The 20,398-nt window shown below is 38.8% G+C and overlaps 1 protein-coding gene across 1 annotated transcript; it reads right to left on the reverse strand.

The window, feature by feature from the left end:
• Positions 1-778: 778 nt before the first annotated feature.
• On the reverse strand, positions 779-19,672 carry LOC135479553 (uncharacterized). The gene is made up of 8 exons (XM_064759444.1): positions 19,371-19,672; positions 18,191-18,249; positions 11,425-11,505; positions 10,029-10,105; positions 7,932-8,015; positions 4,780-4,853; positions 4,158-4,261; positions 779-1,361 (listed from the first exon to the last, which is right to left on the reverse strand). The coding sequence occupies exons 1-8, from the start codon at positions 19,664-19,666 to the stop codon at positions 1,072-1,074; spliced, it is 1,065 nt and encodes a 354-aa protein (XP_064615514.1). The 5' UTR covers positions 19,667-19,672; the 3' UTR covers positions 779-1,071.
• Between the last annotated feature and the right edge of the window lie 726 nt (positions 19,673-20,398).

Genomic DNA, 20,398 nt, shown 5'->3' on the forward strand with positions numbered 1-20,398 from the left:
AGAGGTGGTCAACCTGCCATTGCACAGGGCAAAGACTCAGGAGTCTCTCACTGATGCCCTTGCTGTGAGTTCAAGTTCAGTTCATGCTGGCTTCCTCTCCAGCCATACATGGTTGGAAGTGGGTTTCTCCTAGCTCAGTTTCCTCCCACCGCAATGCTGGCCACTGTTGTATATTAAGTGAAATATTCTTGAGTATGGCATAAAACATCAATCAAATTAATAAATACATAGCAATAATACACATGTACACATGTAATACTTTGATGGCATATCCTTTAATCAGTCAATCCCATAAATTAAATCAGAGTCAGACAGCAAACAGGCTTTATAGCACAGCATACATATACAGTGTATATCACTATCACTGGAACATTTCACAGTTAATCAGTCCTGCATAATTCTCCTTTTTGATCGCCAGAAGTTCTGAAATGTCAAATTTTCTCGCTTTTTAGCAAGATAAATGTTTTCACAAAAAAACCTGTCGCAATCATTGGACATGTTAAATCAGACTCCGGAAGGACCCAAAACTCCATTCAGTCATCCCCAAAAACAACTCAAAACCTAGATGATGGTTGGATAGTTTGTCAAAGTAGGCTTAACATGCTTAATGAAACTGAGACTACTGTAGGTACCTAAACTTGTTGAAATGGGCCACAATGGTAAAATGTGAAGAGTACAAATCTCTCTGAAAGCAAAGCTGGGAGAATGAAACATATCGCAAAATTAGGCCAAACAGAATCTTTGTTTTCTGCTATAGGATGAATACATATATATATATATATATATATATACATTACCTCTGAATAGTTTTCGTCAGTTGATTGAAACTATATCCATCTATGAACTTTGATCTAAGCTTATTGAAAATCATGATGTAATTGTAAAGGACAAAGGAAACTTTGATTGGGAATATTTGTTTTGAATAACTCTAATTTCTTGGCATTTAGTACATACCAGGCTTACACCTGTGGCAAAATGTGGTATTACGCTACAGCACAGTATATCATATCATTACGTTAGACAGAATTATGCCACGAAGCATATGCAAGTACAATCGCCATCTACAAGTCGTCAGTTGGCCAATAAGGATGCAGATATCTCTAAAGAATATTCAGATTGTTCGGCAATCTCAGCGAGGTTCTCCAAAGTATACTGAGGGAACATGTCCTGCAGAGTAAGAAGCACGTGCAATTCATGTGAACTTTTCCCCTCCAGTGGATTCCTGCTGCAAGCATGTCCTGTTTCATCGCCCTGGCTTTGATCACTTTCTGTTTCATTTTGTCTTCCTTCAGTCCAGCTGCTTTCAACATCTCTTCTGTCAAAGGTGGTGTGATCATTATCTGGTACAGACTTTCCCTTGTCTGCAGTAAAATGGAAGACAGATAAGAAAAATCTATCTCTGATAACAAAATCTATCTGATAGAAAGCCAAGTTCAAATGTCATGTTTGTGGGTGATAAACTAGTACTGATATACTTCAGAGGAAATAATTTTAACTAGTTTTTTCACAAACCTAAATTGTAATATTGTATAGTGTCCTCCCTTCCCAATTTTGAAAACACAATGTCTTCTTTTCCAGGATACATATAAGTCACACATTTTCACAAGTGCAGTGCTCAGATACTTGCAAATCACCATACACTCATGAAATGCAGCTAGAAATCCACCAACACTCATGCTGCTTATACCCATGTAGTGTTGACATGCTCTTATAAAATAATGGAGCCAAAGACAGCCACCTGTTCCCAAGATCATGAAGCTTTCTCAGACTCAAGTCAGATTTTGTCTTAACTTGCGCTGCTATTTCCGAACTTGAATTTGAACTTAAACACTGATTTTTATACGCCTTCCACCATTAGGTGGGTTGTATTACGTCACAGCGATTTTGCCCATCAGTCCCTCCGTATTTCTGTCTCGGCTATATCTCGAATTGTTTTCCATGTGCAGTTCTTTTCTTTTTGGTAAATACATAGATAATGATGTGATGATATGTCGCAACTCTCGTATATAAGTTTTCAGGGTTGTCATGGTAACCCGATTACTTTTCCCCCTATATATACTACATAAATAAGTGTCCGAGACTTATGTTTTAGTGAACATATACACAGATGACGATGTTTCATGACATTTTTTCATTTCTGTGGTTGTCGTGGTAACCAAATCACAGTTTTTCCTATATACTATATAAATACAAGCAGATATGATTTCGCCACAGGGATACATCACCAACTATTTTCCATGTAAAGTGTTAATTTTTGGAGAATACACAGATGATGATGTGTCGCAACTCACATTTGTCCATTTCTGGGGTTACCATAGTCACCAGATTGACATATCCCTGATATCTATTGTATAGTTATAATGAACTTCCTATCCAGGTTACAACTCAAACTGTGTTTGCATATTCAGTTTTAATTCTTGGTGGATACTTAGACATGTAGGCGATGATATGTCTGTTTTCACATCTGCCATGTTAACGGGCTTGCCATCATCCTTTTACTACATGTACATGGTGGGGTCTCCGATGGTGAGACTGTGGCTGGTTAGGAAACGGGTCAGTTTGGGAAATTCCACACTTCAGTACCGAGCATGTCCGCATACATGTATGATACATATCATTCAACGCACAGGCCTGATGAAATGGTCAATAGTGACTTGCGGAATGTTTTCTCACTCCAGTGTGAGGGCCAAATGCAACTCCTTGATGTTACCTGGAACTGGAAGTCGCCGATGAACACGCCTGTTGAAGACATCCCGTCGGTGTTGGTATTCACAGATCAGGTGAATACGCTGGCCAGCCAAGCACTGTGTAGCTGAAAATGGGACTCATCTGAAAACCTAACACGCCACCATCATGCCAAAGGCCAATGAACTATGAATGTTAACCCAATCGTGCCTACTCTGGTGTTGCCCAGGTGTAAGGTCTTGCAATTTCGATTCTCTGAGGCGATTCCGAAGCGTTTGAGCATGCTGGCGATTAGCTGTCGTGCCAAATTCTTCATGACGTCTTCTGAGATGACTAATCACTGACACATTAATGTTAAGAGCTCTGGTGACAGCTTTATTAAAGGGTCATGCCAGCATCGAGAATGCCAATGGCGCGCTCTTGTTGGTTTTGTAGCATCTGTGGCATCGTGCCTTTTTAAAGAACTTGTACAGTGCGGGTGGCCTTTTGTACACCTTAGGGTAAGGAGTGCAAGGGAAGACTACTGAATACTAGATAGGGCCACACCTGTCTGACAGGTCAAAATGATGAATAGGCTTGAAATCGACAAAACTTTGGTTTTGGAAACTGGAATATAGACTGGTGTAGGGTGTTACTCTTAGCCATCCCTCAGTACTTTCTTGACAAAAATCACAGCATTATCTTGTGAAATATTGCAACAACAAGTTAGGTACAAACTTTGTGTCTGGGATACAACTTCTAATGGTTTTCCACGTGTGCTTGTATTTCTTGGTGGACATTTAGATACAGAGATGAAATTGTTTGAGATTCTGTTCATTTGAACGGTTTGCCATGGTAACCAGATCGCCATTTCTCTTATATCAGCTATATAGATCAAAGTGACCTTTTTACCTGGGCTACAACTCCTATCGTGTCCAGGCTATACATGTATTTCCAACTGTTTTTTCCATGAGTAGTTTTAATTTTTGGTAGTCACATGTATACAGATGTGATGAAGTTTCATGTATACTTTTCAGATTACCATTTAATACAAAAACCTATGACATATTATCCCTCTGTGTATATACTCATCACAATGATGCACTGGTATTATTTCAAACAAATCTCTTTGTTTGGATGTATACTGTGTTTATCTTAACTCTTGTTAAATTTTGTCATAAAAATTTAAGATAACTGTTTGATATTAAAGCAAACATCCTATAAAGTTAAGACACTAAAATGTGGCTCATCTCAGGACTGATATTTTTAATAAGAGTTATCTCAGGCCCCAGGATCGCCAGCTATCTTAGAAGACTAAATCCGAGACAAGTCTTAAGAGCTTTGTGACTGTGGGGCCAGGTTTTCACTAAGACAGAATCCAGGATTTCTTTGGAACTGGAAGCTCCGGTGACTTGAGCTACACCAGACCAACCTACATGTACATGTATCTATCCATGAACATTAGCTTGTAGTTTTCATTAAAAAAAACTTACCTTTCTTTCCTTTGGGAGATTTTCTTGTTTGTTCAATTTCTTCTACATTTGGTTTAAAAGACGGAGCTTGCTTTTCCAGACGACTCAAAAACTCATCATTTTTGCTGAAACCACATTTTCCAATGTACATGAATAATAAACTGCAGGAACTACCGATCAAGGTTTTTAAGAACATAGTCATAATACTGTATTCAGAATTTGAGAATTATTCAGAATTAAGTCAACACGATTTTATTTATGGCCATTCTATTTAATGCTCCTTGATTGGATATTGACATACCTGTATTTGAAACAGTTCTTATTGAGAAAATGTAACAATGCCTGAATGGAGTTATCACTGCGCAAAATTTTTTTTTAATGACTTAATTAATACACTGTTAACAAAATTGCATTCATATCACAGTGGTGCCCTACGACCTACGTTGAAATGCCAAAATAGTTGCAGTTCTGCCTAACTGGGACATAACTAACACAGAATGTGATGCTCCATTCTGTGGCAGTAGTGTGTGCATAGTGCAGCAAGCTTAATCCAGGAGATACAAAGATTGCAAATGTTTTTTTTAAATCTGCCATAACAGCAAAGGAGGATATATAAACCATACAAAACCAACTCGGAACTTACCGCCGTCTCTCTTCATCCCATTTCTTTGACATACTTTCTCTCTGAACACGTTCTCTCTCTTCATTTTGTTCTGACTGAAATACATATATAACCTTATAAAATATATAAAACTCTTATATAAATGTAATGCACAAGATTTTATCTATATATTCCGATATAAGTATATGCACTGGCAGTTATTTGTTTGGTCACAATAACCCCTAGGAGCGAACTCTCTGTAATGTATTTTAATCATTTATGTGATTGTTGTTCAATGCCATACTAAATAACTTTTCACTTTAACAGTCGTAAGTCAGTCGTTCAGCATAAAGAGGATAGTGCAACAACTGGTTGACTTGTGTAATGGCTCGGGCGGGGCGGCTTACTTGCCTTCGGTAAGCCTTCTCAGTGAAGCAGCACTAGATAAAAGAGTGGTGTAAATCCATAATGCAACAAGGAGGCAAATTGCATGCACTCTAAGAATTCCTTCATCGTCACGGGTGGTGGAAACCAAACACCAAGTTTAAAAATTTACTTATGTACCTGAAATATCACATATAATGCCAGTCAGAACTACACGTATGGATGGAACTAAACACCACCCTTCGCAGAGTACAGACTGCTAGAATTAGATACATGTATGAGCCAGATTCCAAGGTACACAGGACACAGACTTTGTTTGATCCATGCAACTGTTCCCATTCACATGCAACACCACACCTCTTTAGCATATGTGCAATAAATGCTGCCGACCCTGTACAGCTGAACGACTTCAGTCGTACATGGGAAAATGTTCACATCAAGTGACATTCACTTCGAGAAGACTCTTCCTGTCCTCCTTTCGTCCATGTAAAATGACCCTGCTGAAGGACCGCCTTACTACTATATTCAAGTTCAGATTTGGCAAAGGAAACACTAGGACACGTTAAACAACGTCACGTTGGCTGTAACACCACTTCCAGTGTTGATGATGTTGATAGACTACAACAGTCATACATGTATTTTGTTTACCATGAAATAATTTAATTTTTTCAATATTTGCGCTTGTAAGGCACAATCCAACTGGTCAAATTGGTGACAATTTGCATGCTTGATCACAAACATGTAGACCGGCTGGTTCAGTAGGCCTAAATGTATATACATAGCCGAATGTGTCCTCCCCAAAACAAGCCAGTTTGATCAAAACTACTTAATTTCCAACTGATCTTTCAAATACACACTGTTGTTCTTAGAAAACCAGTATGTTCGAAATACTGAGATATTATCAATATGTTACAACTACACATGTTTTGCAACCAGCATGACAGGGTCACATGTGTAAGCCTACATACTCCTGCTATCCTTGGCGTTCAACAACAACAGCAGTAGCTCGTTATGAACAGCGCAAACGCCTTGTCGCCTGTAAATTGCGTCTCAGAAAATAAATTCGACTCGATCTGCATCTTCTGCGCTCAAAGTTCTCTAGCTCAGAATTCAACTTTTAAATGCTGAGTTATTCACAATTCTGTTTGAAACGACCCGCATATGTAAACTTCGCCTCTCCATTTCGCTTGCTGTGCACGTGACGTTGTTTAGTAATGGCAGAACTTTGATCTCCAATATCATTAGCCCAATGAATCTCATTCATAAAATATGTTTTCTGGAGTCTGCGTCATTTCCTTCTTCAAAACAAGCGTTTTCAACACTTTGGAAGTAAAACAACAGATAACATCCTTTAATTCCTTAAATTAAATTGTAAGGATTGACTGTAATATTTTTCATGTTTATTGGCGAGAAAACGAAAAAACTGCTGTGCAAACTTTTGTATGAACCGTTACACAGATTCAAACAGTTTTTCATTTACACCCCAATAAATCTAAAAAAATATTACGGTCAATCCTTAACTGTTATGTTTGCACATGTATATGAAAATACAGAGGACATGTTCAAGCAATTAAACATTTACATGTGTGCATTCCGTACTATTCAGCTATACGTACAAACTCATGCAACCATTCTGTTTTACATGCATACAATGCCGCTTTGTGTTTCACTATATAATGAATGTAGGACATTTCCCCCCTGGACATTTTCCCCTCCAGACATTTTCCCCACGAACATTTTCTCCTCTGGATATTTTCATCCCTTGGGCATTTTCCCCTCCCTGTATAGGCCTACCTACATATATATATGATCAGTGGGAAATATAAATATGATCTTCTAAGTGAGGTGTCTTGTAATGAATAGCCCAGGGGGTCAAAGTAAGCATTTTTTTTTACATGTTCACAAAATTCATGTATTTGTCTTCATACGGTGACGATTTTAAGGCCTCTGTAGCCTTTCTGGGGGTCAAAAAAGTTGTTTTTTTATTTTGATATATATATCTCCAAATTCAGGTAGTTGTCTTCATATGGTGAAGTTATTGTGTTGATAATCAAAGTGGAACTTCCCATAATAATGCTGGATGTCATCATATGAAAGGGAGTTGAATCATGTGAATCCGACCATAACACATGAACCATGTACTATAATGTATTTCACTAAGAAACTGAGAAAACAATCTTTTTTCTCGGATTATTGTTGCAAATAATCAAACATCTATTTATCATGAATAAGCTTTCCGTTTACTTTGTCTACTGTCCTTCTCCCATATAAGACCTACGTTGTACTGACTCATTGTCTTACAAAGTGTTGATTTAACTGAACTGAATGCCACACATGGAAAAAACTGCTGCAAGTTTGCCAAAATTTTCCAGTTTGTAACTGCTTTAAATGTTTTAATGATTAAGATCCACTCTGACTAGGGATAATAGAGGACGGACCACAGAAGATTTTATCAGATATATTCACATACACATGTAGGGATGGGAAAATATCCGCGATGGGAAAATGTCCAGCACGGGAAAATGTTTGGGGGGATGGGTGGGTGGGGGGGGGGGGGGTTATCGGGGATGGGGGGGGGGGGAATCAGGGATGAGCGGGGTATTTCGGGAGGGGGGAACCTCCTTCCTAAATAATACACCTTAAGGGAATACAATTCACTTTCAATTCACTTTCTGGAATACCATTATTAAGTGGCACTACTGACAAATGATCTGTTTATCAAAATAAAACTGACAATAATTAGGACACTGATAAAATTTTCGCCCTATTAGACATGGGGCTTGGTGTGAGCTAGGCAGGTGTATGTATACCTGAGAACGAGCCTTGGAAAGTTTGCGATCAATCATCTCTTGCTCTCGTTGCTTGGCTTCCTTTCTCCACTGCTGTTGCTTCTCCTGTATCAAATAAGAAATACAGAAAATGTATCCCATTTTCATGTCATCTTGTTTTTAAACAGCAAAAAAGTTATATGTACATCTCAGTCACATGTACATGTACCCACCAGCCCAAATAAATTTACAGTCCTCACTGCACTTTAAGCTAGCTATTACAGCACAACTACCGATAACTGTAAAGATCCCATGGGGTGGCGCTAGTGTGAAGCAGGACTTCGAGCTATTAGGTTTTTACGACAGATTTTGTTTTTTACCATAACAGTTTCTCAAAGCACATTCTAAATCTCTCTAGTGGGCATAATGTCTATGCCCTATCAGCCACCTAGTTTTGGACAAGAACTGGAACTCTTCACTGAAAAAAGGAAAAACGCATACTCGCACCGACACAGAGGAAACAACAATAAGATAAGCTTTGACGAAAAGTGGTTATTACATGCGCAAATACCATTTTTTGCCAAATACCAATGGAAAAGTCCATTTTCTGTAGTGGGTCATCAAAATGTGCATAATGTTTTCACCAGTGCTTAATGCGGCCAACATTTTTACAGGTTTTTCATTGTTACGACCGACCTATGACATCTCATTATGGGCGCAATATTGGTAACCTGTCAAGGCATAAATTTGTTTAAAGAAACAGTGAAATATTAAATTGTATGACTTAAGACAGGACTTAGCCTACGACTCTCCTATGTCCTTTTAGAGATCGAAACAGTCCCTTGATGCCTGGCGTCTGACAAGTCCCCATTGTAAAACCAACAATACACCCCAGCAAAATTATACTAACAATTGTAAAGCCAACAATACACCCCAGTACAACTATACTGACAATTGTAAAGCCAACAATATACCCCAACACAACTATGTGAACACCTGTAAAGCCAACAATACACCCCAACACAACTAAGTGGACAATTGTAAAGCCAACAATACACCCCAACACAACTATGCGGACAACTGTAAAGCCAACAATACACCCCAACACAACTATGTGGACACCTGTAAAGCCAACAATACACCCCAGCACAACTAAGTGGACAACTGTAAAGCCAACAATACACCCCAACACAACTAAGTGGACAACTGTAAAGCCAACAATACACCACAACACAACTATGTGGACAACGGTAAAGCCAACAATACACCACAACACAACTATGCGGACAACTGTAAAGCCAACAATACACCCCAACACAAGTATGTGGACAACGGTAAAGCCAACTATACACCCCAACACAAGTATACTGACACCCGTAAAGCCAACAATACACCCCAGCACAACTAAGTGGACAACTGTAAAGCCAACAATACACCCCAACACAACTAAGTGGACAACTGTAAAGCCAACAATACACCCCAACACAACTAAGCGGACAACTGTAAAGCCAACAATACACCCCAACACAACTATGCGGACAACTGTAACGCCAACAATACACGGACAACTGTAACGCCAACAATACACCTCAACACAACTATATAATGACAATTGTAAAGCCACCAATACACTCCAACACAACTATGTGGACACCTGTAAAGCCAACAATACACCCCAACACAAATATGCGGACAACTGTAAAGCCAACAATACACCCCAACACAACTAAGTGGACAACTGTAAAGCCAACAATACACCCCAACACAACTATGCAGACAATTGTAAAGCCAACAATACACCCCAACACAACTATACTGACAATTGTAAAGCCAACAATACACCCCAGCACAACTAAGTGGACAACTGTAAAGCCAACAATACACCCCAACACAACTAAGTGGACAATTGTAAAGCCAACAATACACCCCAACACAAATATATAATGGCATTTGTAAAGCCAACAATATGCCCCCAACACAAACTTACTAACAACTGTAAAGCCAACACAACACAACACAGCTATGACATCAACAGTAAAGCTATAGGGACAACTGTAAGCCAACTGCTGTAAAACATATACACTCATACACCTAAATACTGACAGCAGGGAGAACGTTTCATGACAGCATTATCCTTACCAGTTTGGTTAGCTTCATGTTCCTGTGAATCTTTGCCTGCCTGATGCGGGCTTCCTCCTCATTTGATACCTCTCCCCCTACAATAGAAAAAATTAACAGATGTCAGAAGAAAGTAAGTCAACAAAAAAGAGTGCTAATAAAACACTGGGCTACACTCAAATTCAAAGCTTCATTTCCCTTAGAACTTGTTGTCGGTAAAATGACAACATAAACATCGGCAGGCTTCTGTTTCTGCTCGCTCAGGTAAGGAACTCTTGTAATCTACCAACATACCACAAAGCTTGCCTCTACAGGCCTCTATTTCTGACACTTCACATACAGTAAGCATCGATCTCTATTAATAATAACTGTCCAAACAAAGGGCACGTTCCCACACAGTTGTAAGACATCACAGGTTTCCATTTCTGATGGTTCACATAAGCCTCCTCACTGATCAAGGTTCCCACACAGTTGTAAGACATCACAGGTTTCTATTTCTGATGGTTCACATAAGCGTCCTCACTGACCAAGGTTCCTACACAGCTGTAAGACTGCACATATTTCTGTTCCTGCCGATTTGTATGAAGCTCCTCATTTGCCACTGAGGTTCCCACACAGCTGTAAGATCACACTGGCTTCTATGCCTCTCACTAACCATTCTCACAGAGCTGTACGGCAGCACAGGCTTCTGTTTCTGATGGTTCACCTCAGTCTCCTCACTAACTGTTCTCACACAGCTGTACAGGAGCACAGGCTTCTCTTCCTGATGGCTCACCTAAGCCTCCTCACTAACTGTTCTCACACAGCTGTACAGCAGCACAGGCTTCTCTTTCTGATGGTTCACCTAAGCCTCCTCACTAACTGTTCTCACACAGCTGTACAGCAGCACAGGCTTCTATTTCTGATGGTTCACCAAAGCTTGCTCGCTTACCAACTGTTCCCACACAGCTGTACGGTAGCACAGGCTTCTATTTCTGAGTTTCCTTATTTGCCACTGAGGTTTCAACACAGCTGTAAGACCACACAGGCTTCTATGGTTCACCTAAGTCTCCTCACTAACTGTTCCCACATAGCTGTACAGCAGCACAGCTTTCTGTTTCTGATGGTTCACCTCAGCCTCCTCACAAACTGTTCTCACACAGCTGTAAAACTGCCCAGGCTTCTCTTTCTGATGGTTCACCTAAGTTTGCTCACTTACCAACTGTTCTCACACAGCTGTAAAACTGCCCAGGCTTCTCTTTCTGATGGTTCACCTAAGCTTGCTCACTTACCAACTGTTCCCACACAGCTGTAAGACTGCACAGACTTCTCTTTCTGATGGTTCACCCAAGCTCGCTCACTTACCAACTGTTCCCACACAGTTGTAAGACATCACAGGCTTCTCTTTCTGATGGTTCACCTAAGCTTGCTCACTTACCAACTGTTCCCACATAGCTGTAAGACTGCACAGGCTTCTCTTTCTGATGATTCACATAAGCCTCTTCCTCTTGCTTTGCCTCTACAACACAATAATCAGGATCACATCAACTATTTAGATAAATTGCAAAATCAACCGAGCCATTTTATTTCATTTGATAAAAACTGGTTGATTCCATAATTGGCTGGATGGATGAACGAATGAATGAATGAAACCTTTGTCAAATTGTCCAGTTTTCTTTTTCCAGCAGCCCTCTATAACACGATGACTGATGAGTAAAACATAATCAGGTTAAGCTTGGAGCAGTGTCATTCCAAGTCCTTTCAGCCAGCTGTTGTATTCACCCCACTAGATTATTTTGAAAAAATCCTCGAACATACCTTAGCATATATGAGGAAGGTCTGCCAAGTTATAGCTCCAAATTCTAAGTGGTTTTTGAAATACGGCCCTTTAGAAGTACCATGTACTGTTTTTTGACAGTCTTCAAACTCTTATTTGTTCTTTAATCATTTTTAGATAATTGTAATTTCTCATTCAACGGTACTAGAGGTCTGGAAATCCACCTACCGGGGTTTTCCTAAGAAGGCTTTCAGAATATGGCCTCAGTAAATTAATATATTCAATACTTTTTTCAGATAAAATCCCTTAAACATCACACTTTGATTAACTGTCAACGAATAAAACACTGTCTCGGCCAGACAAGAGTAAAAAATCACGTTGGGTTTCAGAATGAAATATGTCATTTCTTGAAAACTAAAGACATTATACAGTGCATTCAAATGTATACAAAACCTGTTAACATGTAACAGTGCAAAACAGTGATGTAAACTGTCAAAATTATCCTACTAGACTTGCTGTCTCCCTTTCAGGAAACCAATCAAATAGCTTACTGATCAAAACATTATTTACAATCACAAGTGACAAAGAAATTTGTGGTACATATATTTTATAGACCACATTTCAGTGCTCTGGTTCTTATAAAGTTATTTCTAACATATCAATTCCTGGACCAAAAAATCTTTCAGTCAATCACCTTTCTGAGATCATTTGTAGAATGATATGATAATGTACATATATAGGAACAAAATCTGACAATTTAGCAGCCTGTCATAATCATTTTCAGGCAGGGGGTAGTGCCTTACATCATTACCTGTTACACCTTGAACACTGATTACGCAGACAACAAGTTTCGTCGGACCCCAACACCAATCTTCACTTTTGTCTGGCCAGGAAAATGTTTGACACAGAGATGGTTGCATGAGATCAACAAAGGCATGACAGTTTTCATTTTATCTCTCAACACAGATATGCACCACTTAGCATCACACATGTAAGCTTCATGTATGTAGCTTATAATCTGCATTTCAAGTATCCAATGTTATTCATGCATATCCACAAAAGCTATGCTGAAGATTGTATGTATGTTGAAACTATCTGATTTCAGTCTTACCATCAGACAATGACGTTACAACTCAGTGCAACATGTGATCAACATTTCTGGGAAACTGTTGAGAAGTCAAAATTATGACGTTACAACTTAGTGCAACATGTGGTCAACATTTCTGGGAAACTGTTGAGAAGTCAAAATTATGATGCTACAATTCAGTGCAACATGTGATCAACATTTCTGGGAAACTGTTGAGAAGTCAAAAAGATGACATTACAACTTAGTGCAACATGTGATCAACATTTCTGGGAAACTGTTGAGAAGTCAAACTTATGACATTACAATACATCAACATTTCTGGGAAACTGTTGTGAAGTATAGTTGGAAAATATTTGACTTGCTGCTCTTAAAGGAATAACAACTTATCTGTAAATTACGTTTGCCTTAATGTGTAGCAAAATGTTACATGTAAACCAACAGCAATACAGGGTATTACCCTGTGGTGTACATGTATGTATATCTGCATGACATTTTTCATGAATAATTATTCTTTAGCACTGCAATTAATTTAACTGATTCCCGTTATAATAACATTAACATATATGTACATTTTCAAAATATAATGTTCATGAATGAGACATAAAATGTATGTCAGGTGGTAAGCTTTTCAACATTTATTTTCAGTAGAAGCAGTTGAGGATAACCCTTGAATTTTCTTCCATAGCTGGCTAAGAGATGTATCCTGATGTGAGAAAAAAAATGGTAGAAAGCTGTTGTTTGTTCTGGAACATAGTTCAGATACCAAGTACATCAAAGATAAAGCTTTGAAGTGGTGGCGCCTTCTTATGCAAATGACCAAGAACCCATATAATATTAACAAGGTAACAAAGATCTCCTAAACATTTCCCCTGACCTATGGCAGCTCAATGAAATCCAAAATTTAACAAAAGTGTGATGTTGAAGGGATTTTATTGCAAAAATTATTGAATATAATATTTTCTAGGCCTCTAGTGCCATTGAAAGGGAAATTACATTCATCTAAAAACGCTTCCTGAACAAATAAGCATTTTGAGGCCATATCTCAAAAACCACCTGGAATTTGGAGCTATGACTTGGCAAACCTTCCTCATATTTGCAATGGTATGTATAAGAATTTTTTCAAAATAATCCAAGGGGGGAGCCCCTGGACAAAAAAAGAAAAAAAATGTATGGCTTTTTTTAACTTGAAACGGAATGACCCTTTGTTGAACAATGAAACATATTTACTGTCCCAGAGATAAATATATTCTAAAAATTTTTTTTTTATATTTTCAAAATGTGTATCTTATGCCCATAAATTGCTTTTAGACAATTTTAGATTCATCAGCATAAGTCAGTTAAACATGGCTAGCTCTGATAAATTGCTACTAATACACCTACATGTACATGCCGCTCTGCCAATGTGACAAAAATTCCAGTGTTAAAATCTTTCAAGATTTATCAACTGTAATGAAAACCTAAATAAAACCTGTCAAACTGTTTCAAATAATGATTGCATATTTGGTATATTTTGGATGTATGTGGGTTTATGTTAAGGTGAACTACATGTAGGTATATATTTAATTTAAAATATTTAATTCATGATCCCATGTACATGTAAACCAACTGGATACAACAGATTTCAACAACTTGATAGCATCGAAAGTCAACACGTTTTAGAATGTTTCCAAATTTCTTGTGACTGCCAACCTCACCACTACCACTAACCTGATTTGTGTACATTATACCGCTGTATACTTGCCTTACTCTACTTCCACTGCACACATCTGACAAAGACTAACCAAGACATGTACATACAGCTGATAGGACTATTTCTCTCTATTTAAACTAGGACTACATGTATTTCTTTCTATTTAAACTAGGACTATTTCTCTCTATTTAAACTAGGACTAATTCTCTCTATTTAAACTAGGTCTAATTCTCTCTATTTAAGCTAGGAATAATTCTCTATTTAAGCTAGGACTAATTCTCTCTATCTGAAATATGACTATTTATCTCTATTTAAACTAGGACTATTTCTTTCTATTTAAACTAGGACTATTACTCTCTATTTAAACTAGGGCTAATTCTCTCTGTTTAAACTAGGACTAATTCTCTCTGTTTAAACTAGGACTAATTCTCTCTATCTGAAATATGACTATTTCTTTCCATTTAAACTAAGACTATTTCTCTCTATTTAAGCTAGGACTAATTCTCTCTATTTAAACTAGAACTATTTCTCTCTATTTAAACTAGGACTATTTCTCTCCATTTAAACTAGGACTATTTCTCTCTATTTAAACTAGGACTATTTCTCTCTATTTAAACTGGGGCTAATTCTCCCTGTTTAAACTAGGACTATTTCTCTCTATTTAAACTAGGACTATTTCTCTCTATTTAAACTGGGGCTAATTCTCCCTGTTTAAACTAGGACTATTTCTCTCTATTTAAACTAGGACTATTTCTCTCTATTTAAACTGGGGCTAATTCTCCCTGTTTAAACTAGGACTATTTCTCTCTATTTAAACTAGGACTATTTCTCTCTATTTAAACTGGGGCTAATTCTCCCTGTTTAAACTAGGACTATTTCTCTCTATTTAAACTAGGACTACATGTATTTCTTTCTATTTAAACTAGGACTATTTCTCTCTATTTAAACTAGGACTAATTCTCTCTATTTAAACTAGGGCTAATTCTCTCTGTTTAAACTAGGACTAATTCTCTCTATTTAAACTAGAACTATTTCTTTCCATTTAAACTAAGACTATTTCTCTCTATTTAAGCTAGGACTAATTCTCTCTATTTAAACTAGGACTATTTCTCTCTATTTAAACTAGGACTATTTCTCTCTATTTAAACTAGGAATATTTTTCTCTATTTTCTGGTTTCCATGATGAAGTGGACTGAAAACAACCATGGAAAGAACAGAAATCACATGTTTTCACACAGGGATTCTCAATTTCGCATACAGTCTTATAAGATCAAAATGCCACCATGAAGCACAGGCCTACACTGTACTTCCAACTTTAACCACACTCTGGACTGAATTAATCAAATTTCTGTTTTGTATAACAATGAAATTAAAATACTGATACAATTCTTGAGTTTCACATGTGAAAAAATTCAAACATTGAATTTTTGCATGTGTGTCACTTCAGTTTGCATGGTAACTTTATTGGACAAAAAGGTTTATGCAGTGCTGTAGACATCTAATGACAAGAAAATGGGCCCTGGAATTGATAATCGTGGTAATGGTATTACACCACCAACAACAGAATGCAGTGTCCAAACATATTTCATGAGTCATTTTATAAGTGCCAAGGTTTAAATTTCAAAGAGTTCTTAACAACTGACATTGCTCGGTTCAGCATCTTGAAAGTATATCTACAAATCTTGATCATTTGTGGAGTGACTGACTGACAGGTGTGAGGGGACTGACAGGTGTGAGGTACATGACTGACAGGTGTGAAGTGACTGACAAGTGAGGTGACTGACAGGTATGAGGTGAATGACAGACAAGTATGAGGTGCATGACTAACAGGTGTGAGGTGATTGATTGGTGTGATGTGATTGACTAGTGTGAGGTGACTGATAAATGGAAGGTGACTGGTATGTATGAGGTGACTGACAGGTGTAAAGAGACTGACAGGTGTAAGAAGCATGACTGACATGGGCGAGGTGACTGACAGGTCTAAGGTGACCGACAGGTGTGAGGTGTATGACTGACAATATGAGGTGATCAACAGGTGTGAGATGACTGGCAGCTGTAAGGTAACTGATTGGTGTGAGACGACTTGACAAGCAGGGGAGATTTGACAGGTGTGAGGTGACTGACAGGGCAGAACTGTCTGTCGAGCGTGAGGTGACTGAGAGGTGATAGAGGACTGACATGTGAGGCTATTGACAGGTGTAAGGCGGCTGACATGTGTGAGGTGACTTACTGGTCTGAGGTGACGGACTGGTGGGAGGTGAGAGATTGGTGTGAGATGAATAACAAGTGTGAGTGAGTGCTTGAGGTTTAACGTCGTACTCAACATTCTTTCAGTCATATGACGATGAAGAAATATTTATGGTGTATGTACTGTGCCCCCTTGTTGCAGGATGGATTTCCACCACTCTTTTATCTAGTGCTGCTTCACTGAGACGACTTACCGAAGGCAAGTAAGCCGCCCCGCCTGAGTCATTATACTGATATGGGTCAACCAGTTGTTGCACTATCCCCTTCATGCTGAACCCCAAGTCAGGAAGTTACAACTTCCTCTTTTAAAGTCTTAGGTGTGCATCGACCCAGGATTGATCCTGGATCTACCGCTCCCGAAGCGGACACTCTTCCAACTGTGCTATCCGAGTTGGAAAACAACAGGTGTGAGGTGCATGACTGATTGGTGTGAGCTGATTGACTAGCTAGTGTGAGGTGACTGATGTAAGGTGAAAGCCTGGTGTGAGGTTACAGCCTGGTGTTGAGGTGACAGACAGGCGTTAGGTGACGAACAGGTGTGAGGTGACTAACAGGTGTTGAATGACAAACAGAGTTGAGGTGACTGTTAGCTGTGAGGTGACTGAAGTCAGGTGACTTGGCAAGCAAGGGAGACTTGACAGGTGTGGGGTGACTGAAAGGGTTGTGATGACTGACAGGTTAAAGGCGACCGACAGGCGTGAGGTGACTGACTGGCCTGAAGCGATGGACTGGTGTGAGGTGACTTGCCAGCAGTGGGGTGACTGACAGGGTTGAGGTGACAGACAGGTGTGAGGTGAATAATTGGTGTGAGGTGGTTTAGTAGTGTAAGGTGACTGATAGGTGTGAGGTGACTGACAGATGGAAAGTGACTGACAGGTGGAAGGCGACTGATGAGTGAGGCGATGTGACGTGTGAGGTAACTTGGCAGGTGTGGGGTAACTGACAGGATTGAGATGACAGACTCGTGTGAGGTGACTGACATGTGAGGCAACTGACACATGTTGATTGACTGACAGATGCTGAGTGACCCACAGGTGTGAAGTGATCCAAGTGACAAGAGTCAGTCTCCTCACACTTGTCAGTCACCCCACACCTGTCAGTCACCTGTCAGATGCGAATGATTGGTGTGAGGTGACTGATTGGTATGAGGCGACTTGACAAGCATGAGTGACATGACAGAAGGGAGGTGACTGACAGGGCTGAGGGTTAGTAATGAGCGTCAAGTGACTGACTTGTGAGAGGCGACTGACAGGTGTAAGGCGACTGACTGGTGTGACGTGAGACACCCTGTGTGAGGTGACCGACAGGTTTGAGGTGACTGACTGGTGCGAGGTGCTTGATTACGAATTTCAAATAAACGTTTAATAACACAATAATATAATAAACAAAGTCATCATGCTTACGCTGTATTATTTGCTGTCTTTTCGTTTCATTTGGACATATCACTGTATAACCAGTAGATCTGAAAGAACAAAGATGTTTTCATACTTATTACATTAATTAAGCAGTATTAAATTACAGGTATTTGACACTGTGGTGAAAATACTGTACTATAACAAGTATTCATACACGTATTTACAAGCTGATATTTGGTTTAAACCGAGTTTGAAACTCATTTTGGTGGTTGGAAACTGAATATTGTCAGCCAAAAAATATCACTCTCAACAACAGAAATATAACTCTACTCAATTTGCCTTTGTCTTTGACAAAGTCAATTTATTTCATAAGGTAGTCTGTGTAGCCGTCACTCTTAAAGACACAAATGGCGAAAAAAAATCAGCAAAAATGTCTTTGACTAGGGTAAAGCAGACACACAAGTAAACTAAGTATTTGCTAGTAGGAATTGGGGACAAAAGAAAGATAATGTTCAACACTCTTGTCCCAATTGACATACTTTGCATGCATAATAATTTGCATGCCATCACCCAGTTTTTATCAGAAAAACTCTAATTTCTGTTCTTCTTGAGAGCAGTTAATAAGTGAAACCGTGTAGTGAATATTTATAGAAATATATTGATAACTATCCTACAGAATACAACATAAAATTTTCCTTGGTTTGTAAAAAAAAATTAATTCAGACTCCACTGTGGTTGGTGAAAATTTTCAAACTCAATTTAGGATTATTAATTTCTTATTACGTTACCCAACGTATATACATGTCAGTTAGGCAATCTACATAGATTGCTTTACAAATGGTATGCACGCTTGACATTTAACCCTCACAGGCAGCTGTCTGATTTAGTTACATGTAGCTTCCCTTATTCAGTTGTAAATGACAATGCATTTATTACTGAATATTGCACACCCGTACTGGTAGAGCAAAGAAGTGACTGAACAGGCTGGGAATTAAGGTCAGAAATCAACTGTTTTCCGACATTGTACTATGCTTCCTAATGGGGTTATTGACAGCAATCCATAACTATGCAAGCGCCATAAAAAAAAATATGAAAGAGCAAAGTGCAATCAATCAGGGCTAATAGTTACCTGGGTGCCTCAATATTTAATCACTGAATTGAAAAATTCAGTTTAATTTAACTGACATTCACGTAAGCATTTAAACCGTGAAACAGAAAAATCACTGACTGTGTTGTTTGCTCTTGAACGGGTCTATCAGATGACATGTTTGTTTCCTTCGTGTTTACACCAGCTGATCTCACAGTTCTTCCCCGACTTCCTCCCAGTCTTACAGTCACGGGACTTTGCTTCACGCTTGTAACTGTACTACTCCTAGTACTAGTGCCACTACTTTTCAATGATCGACCGTTATTCGTCGCCCTAGCCCCCACGGCTTGTTGTGATCTGTTTCGAGAATTCGGCCTTACATCTCTTCCTCTCTGACAAAACTGGGATGGTCTTGACGTAAAAGTGTTACTCATCATGCAGTTTCACTTTCCTTTTCACAAGAAATTCCTTGAACAGTAATGTTTATCGTTGTCAAAGGATTATCGTACCATCACAAGCAGAAGAGTTATAAGACAGGGGAGATAATCTGGTTCACTGACATTCTGCGTACCTTGAATTTAAACATCATTTCCTTCTCCAAAATGGCTTTGTGTCATCTGCATCAAAACAAACAAGATGTATTGGTTAAATGCACTCTATTGAACCGAATGAAATGACATTACCAGGGTAGATACACTATTACATCTTACTTGGTTTTGTTCATTAAATCAGAATTTCATTGTACACACACTATGTATGCTTACAAATTTCTCAATTTCATATCACAAAACCTCGTAAGATACCTCATAGTGGTATGTTCAAAGTCAGCAATTCTGTGTTTGTTGCAATATTTTACTATGAACAGAATAACCATCTGTGTCTCGCCAGTAGAATCTACAGAACGTGGATGTTTTGGAGCTGTTTGTTAACTGCAATCTCTGACAGAGGCCCCTTGGGCTAGTGCTTTAGAATTAGCAGCAGAGCGGGTTGGGCGAGTTCTAAAGATGTTGGTATCTACATCTGCCTGATGCATTAAGCTTTTCAGTCTACCTGATGCCGTGTTTTGAGACAATTGCTTTCTGTGGTTTGACCTGACTGAGGAGAAGTTTGTTACGGGGAATGGTATCCCTAGTCTGTCTCCAGGATTATGGGTAGTTAACATCAAATTT

This window comes from Liolophura sinensis, chromosome 12 (assembly GCF_032854445.1).
Source record: "Liolophura sinensis isolate JHLJ2023 chromosome 12, CUHK_Ljap_v2, whole genome shotgun sequence".
Taxonomy (NCBI): domain Eukaryota; kingdom Metazoa; phylum Mollusca; class Polyplacophora; order Chitonida; family Chitonidae; genus Liolophura; species Liolophura sinensis.

Bases quoted from the DNA above. Each gene is read 5' to 3' on its own strand.
- LOC135479553 (XM_064759444.1), bottom strand. From the start codon at position 19,666: ATGATGAGTAACACTTTTACGTCAAGACCATCCCAGTTTTGTCAGAGA. The intron at 18,250-19,370 runs GTCAGTGATTTT...TTGTTCTTTCAG, and splicing joins GTTCAAGAGCAAACAACACA to ATCTACTGGTTATACAGTGA. The intron at 1,362-4,157 runs GTAAGTTTTTTT...ATTTTACTGCAG, and splicing joins ATCTCCCAAAGGAAAGAAAG to ACAAGGGAAAGTCTGTACCA.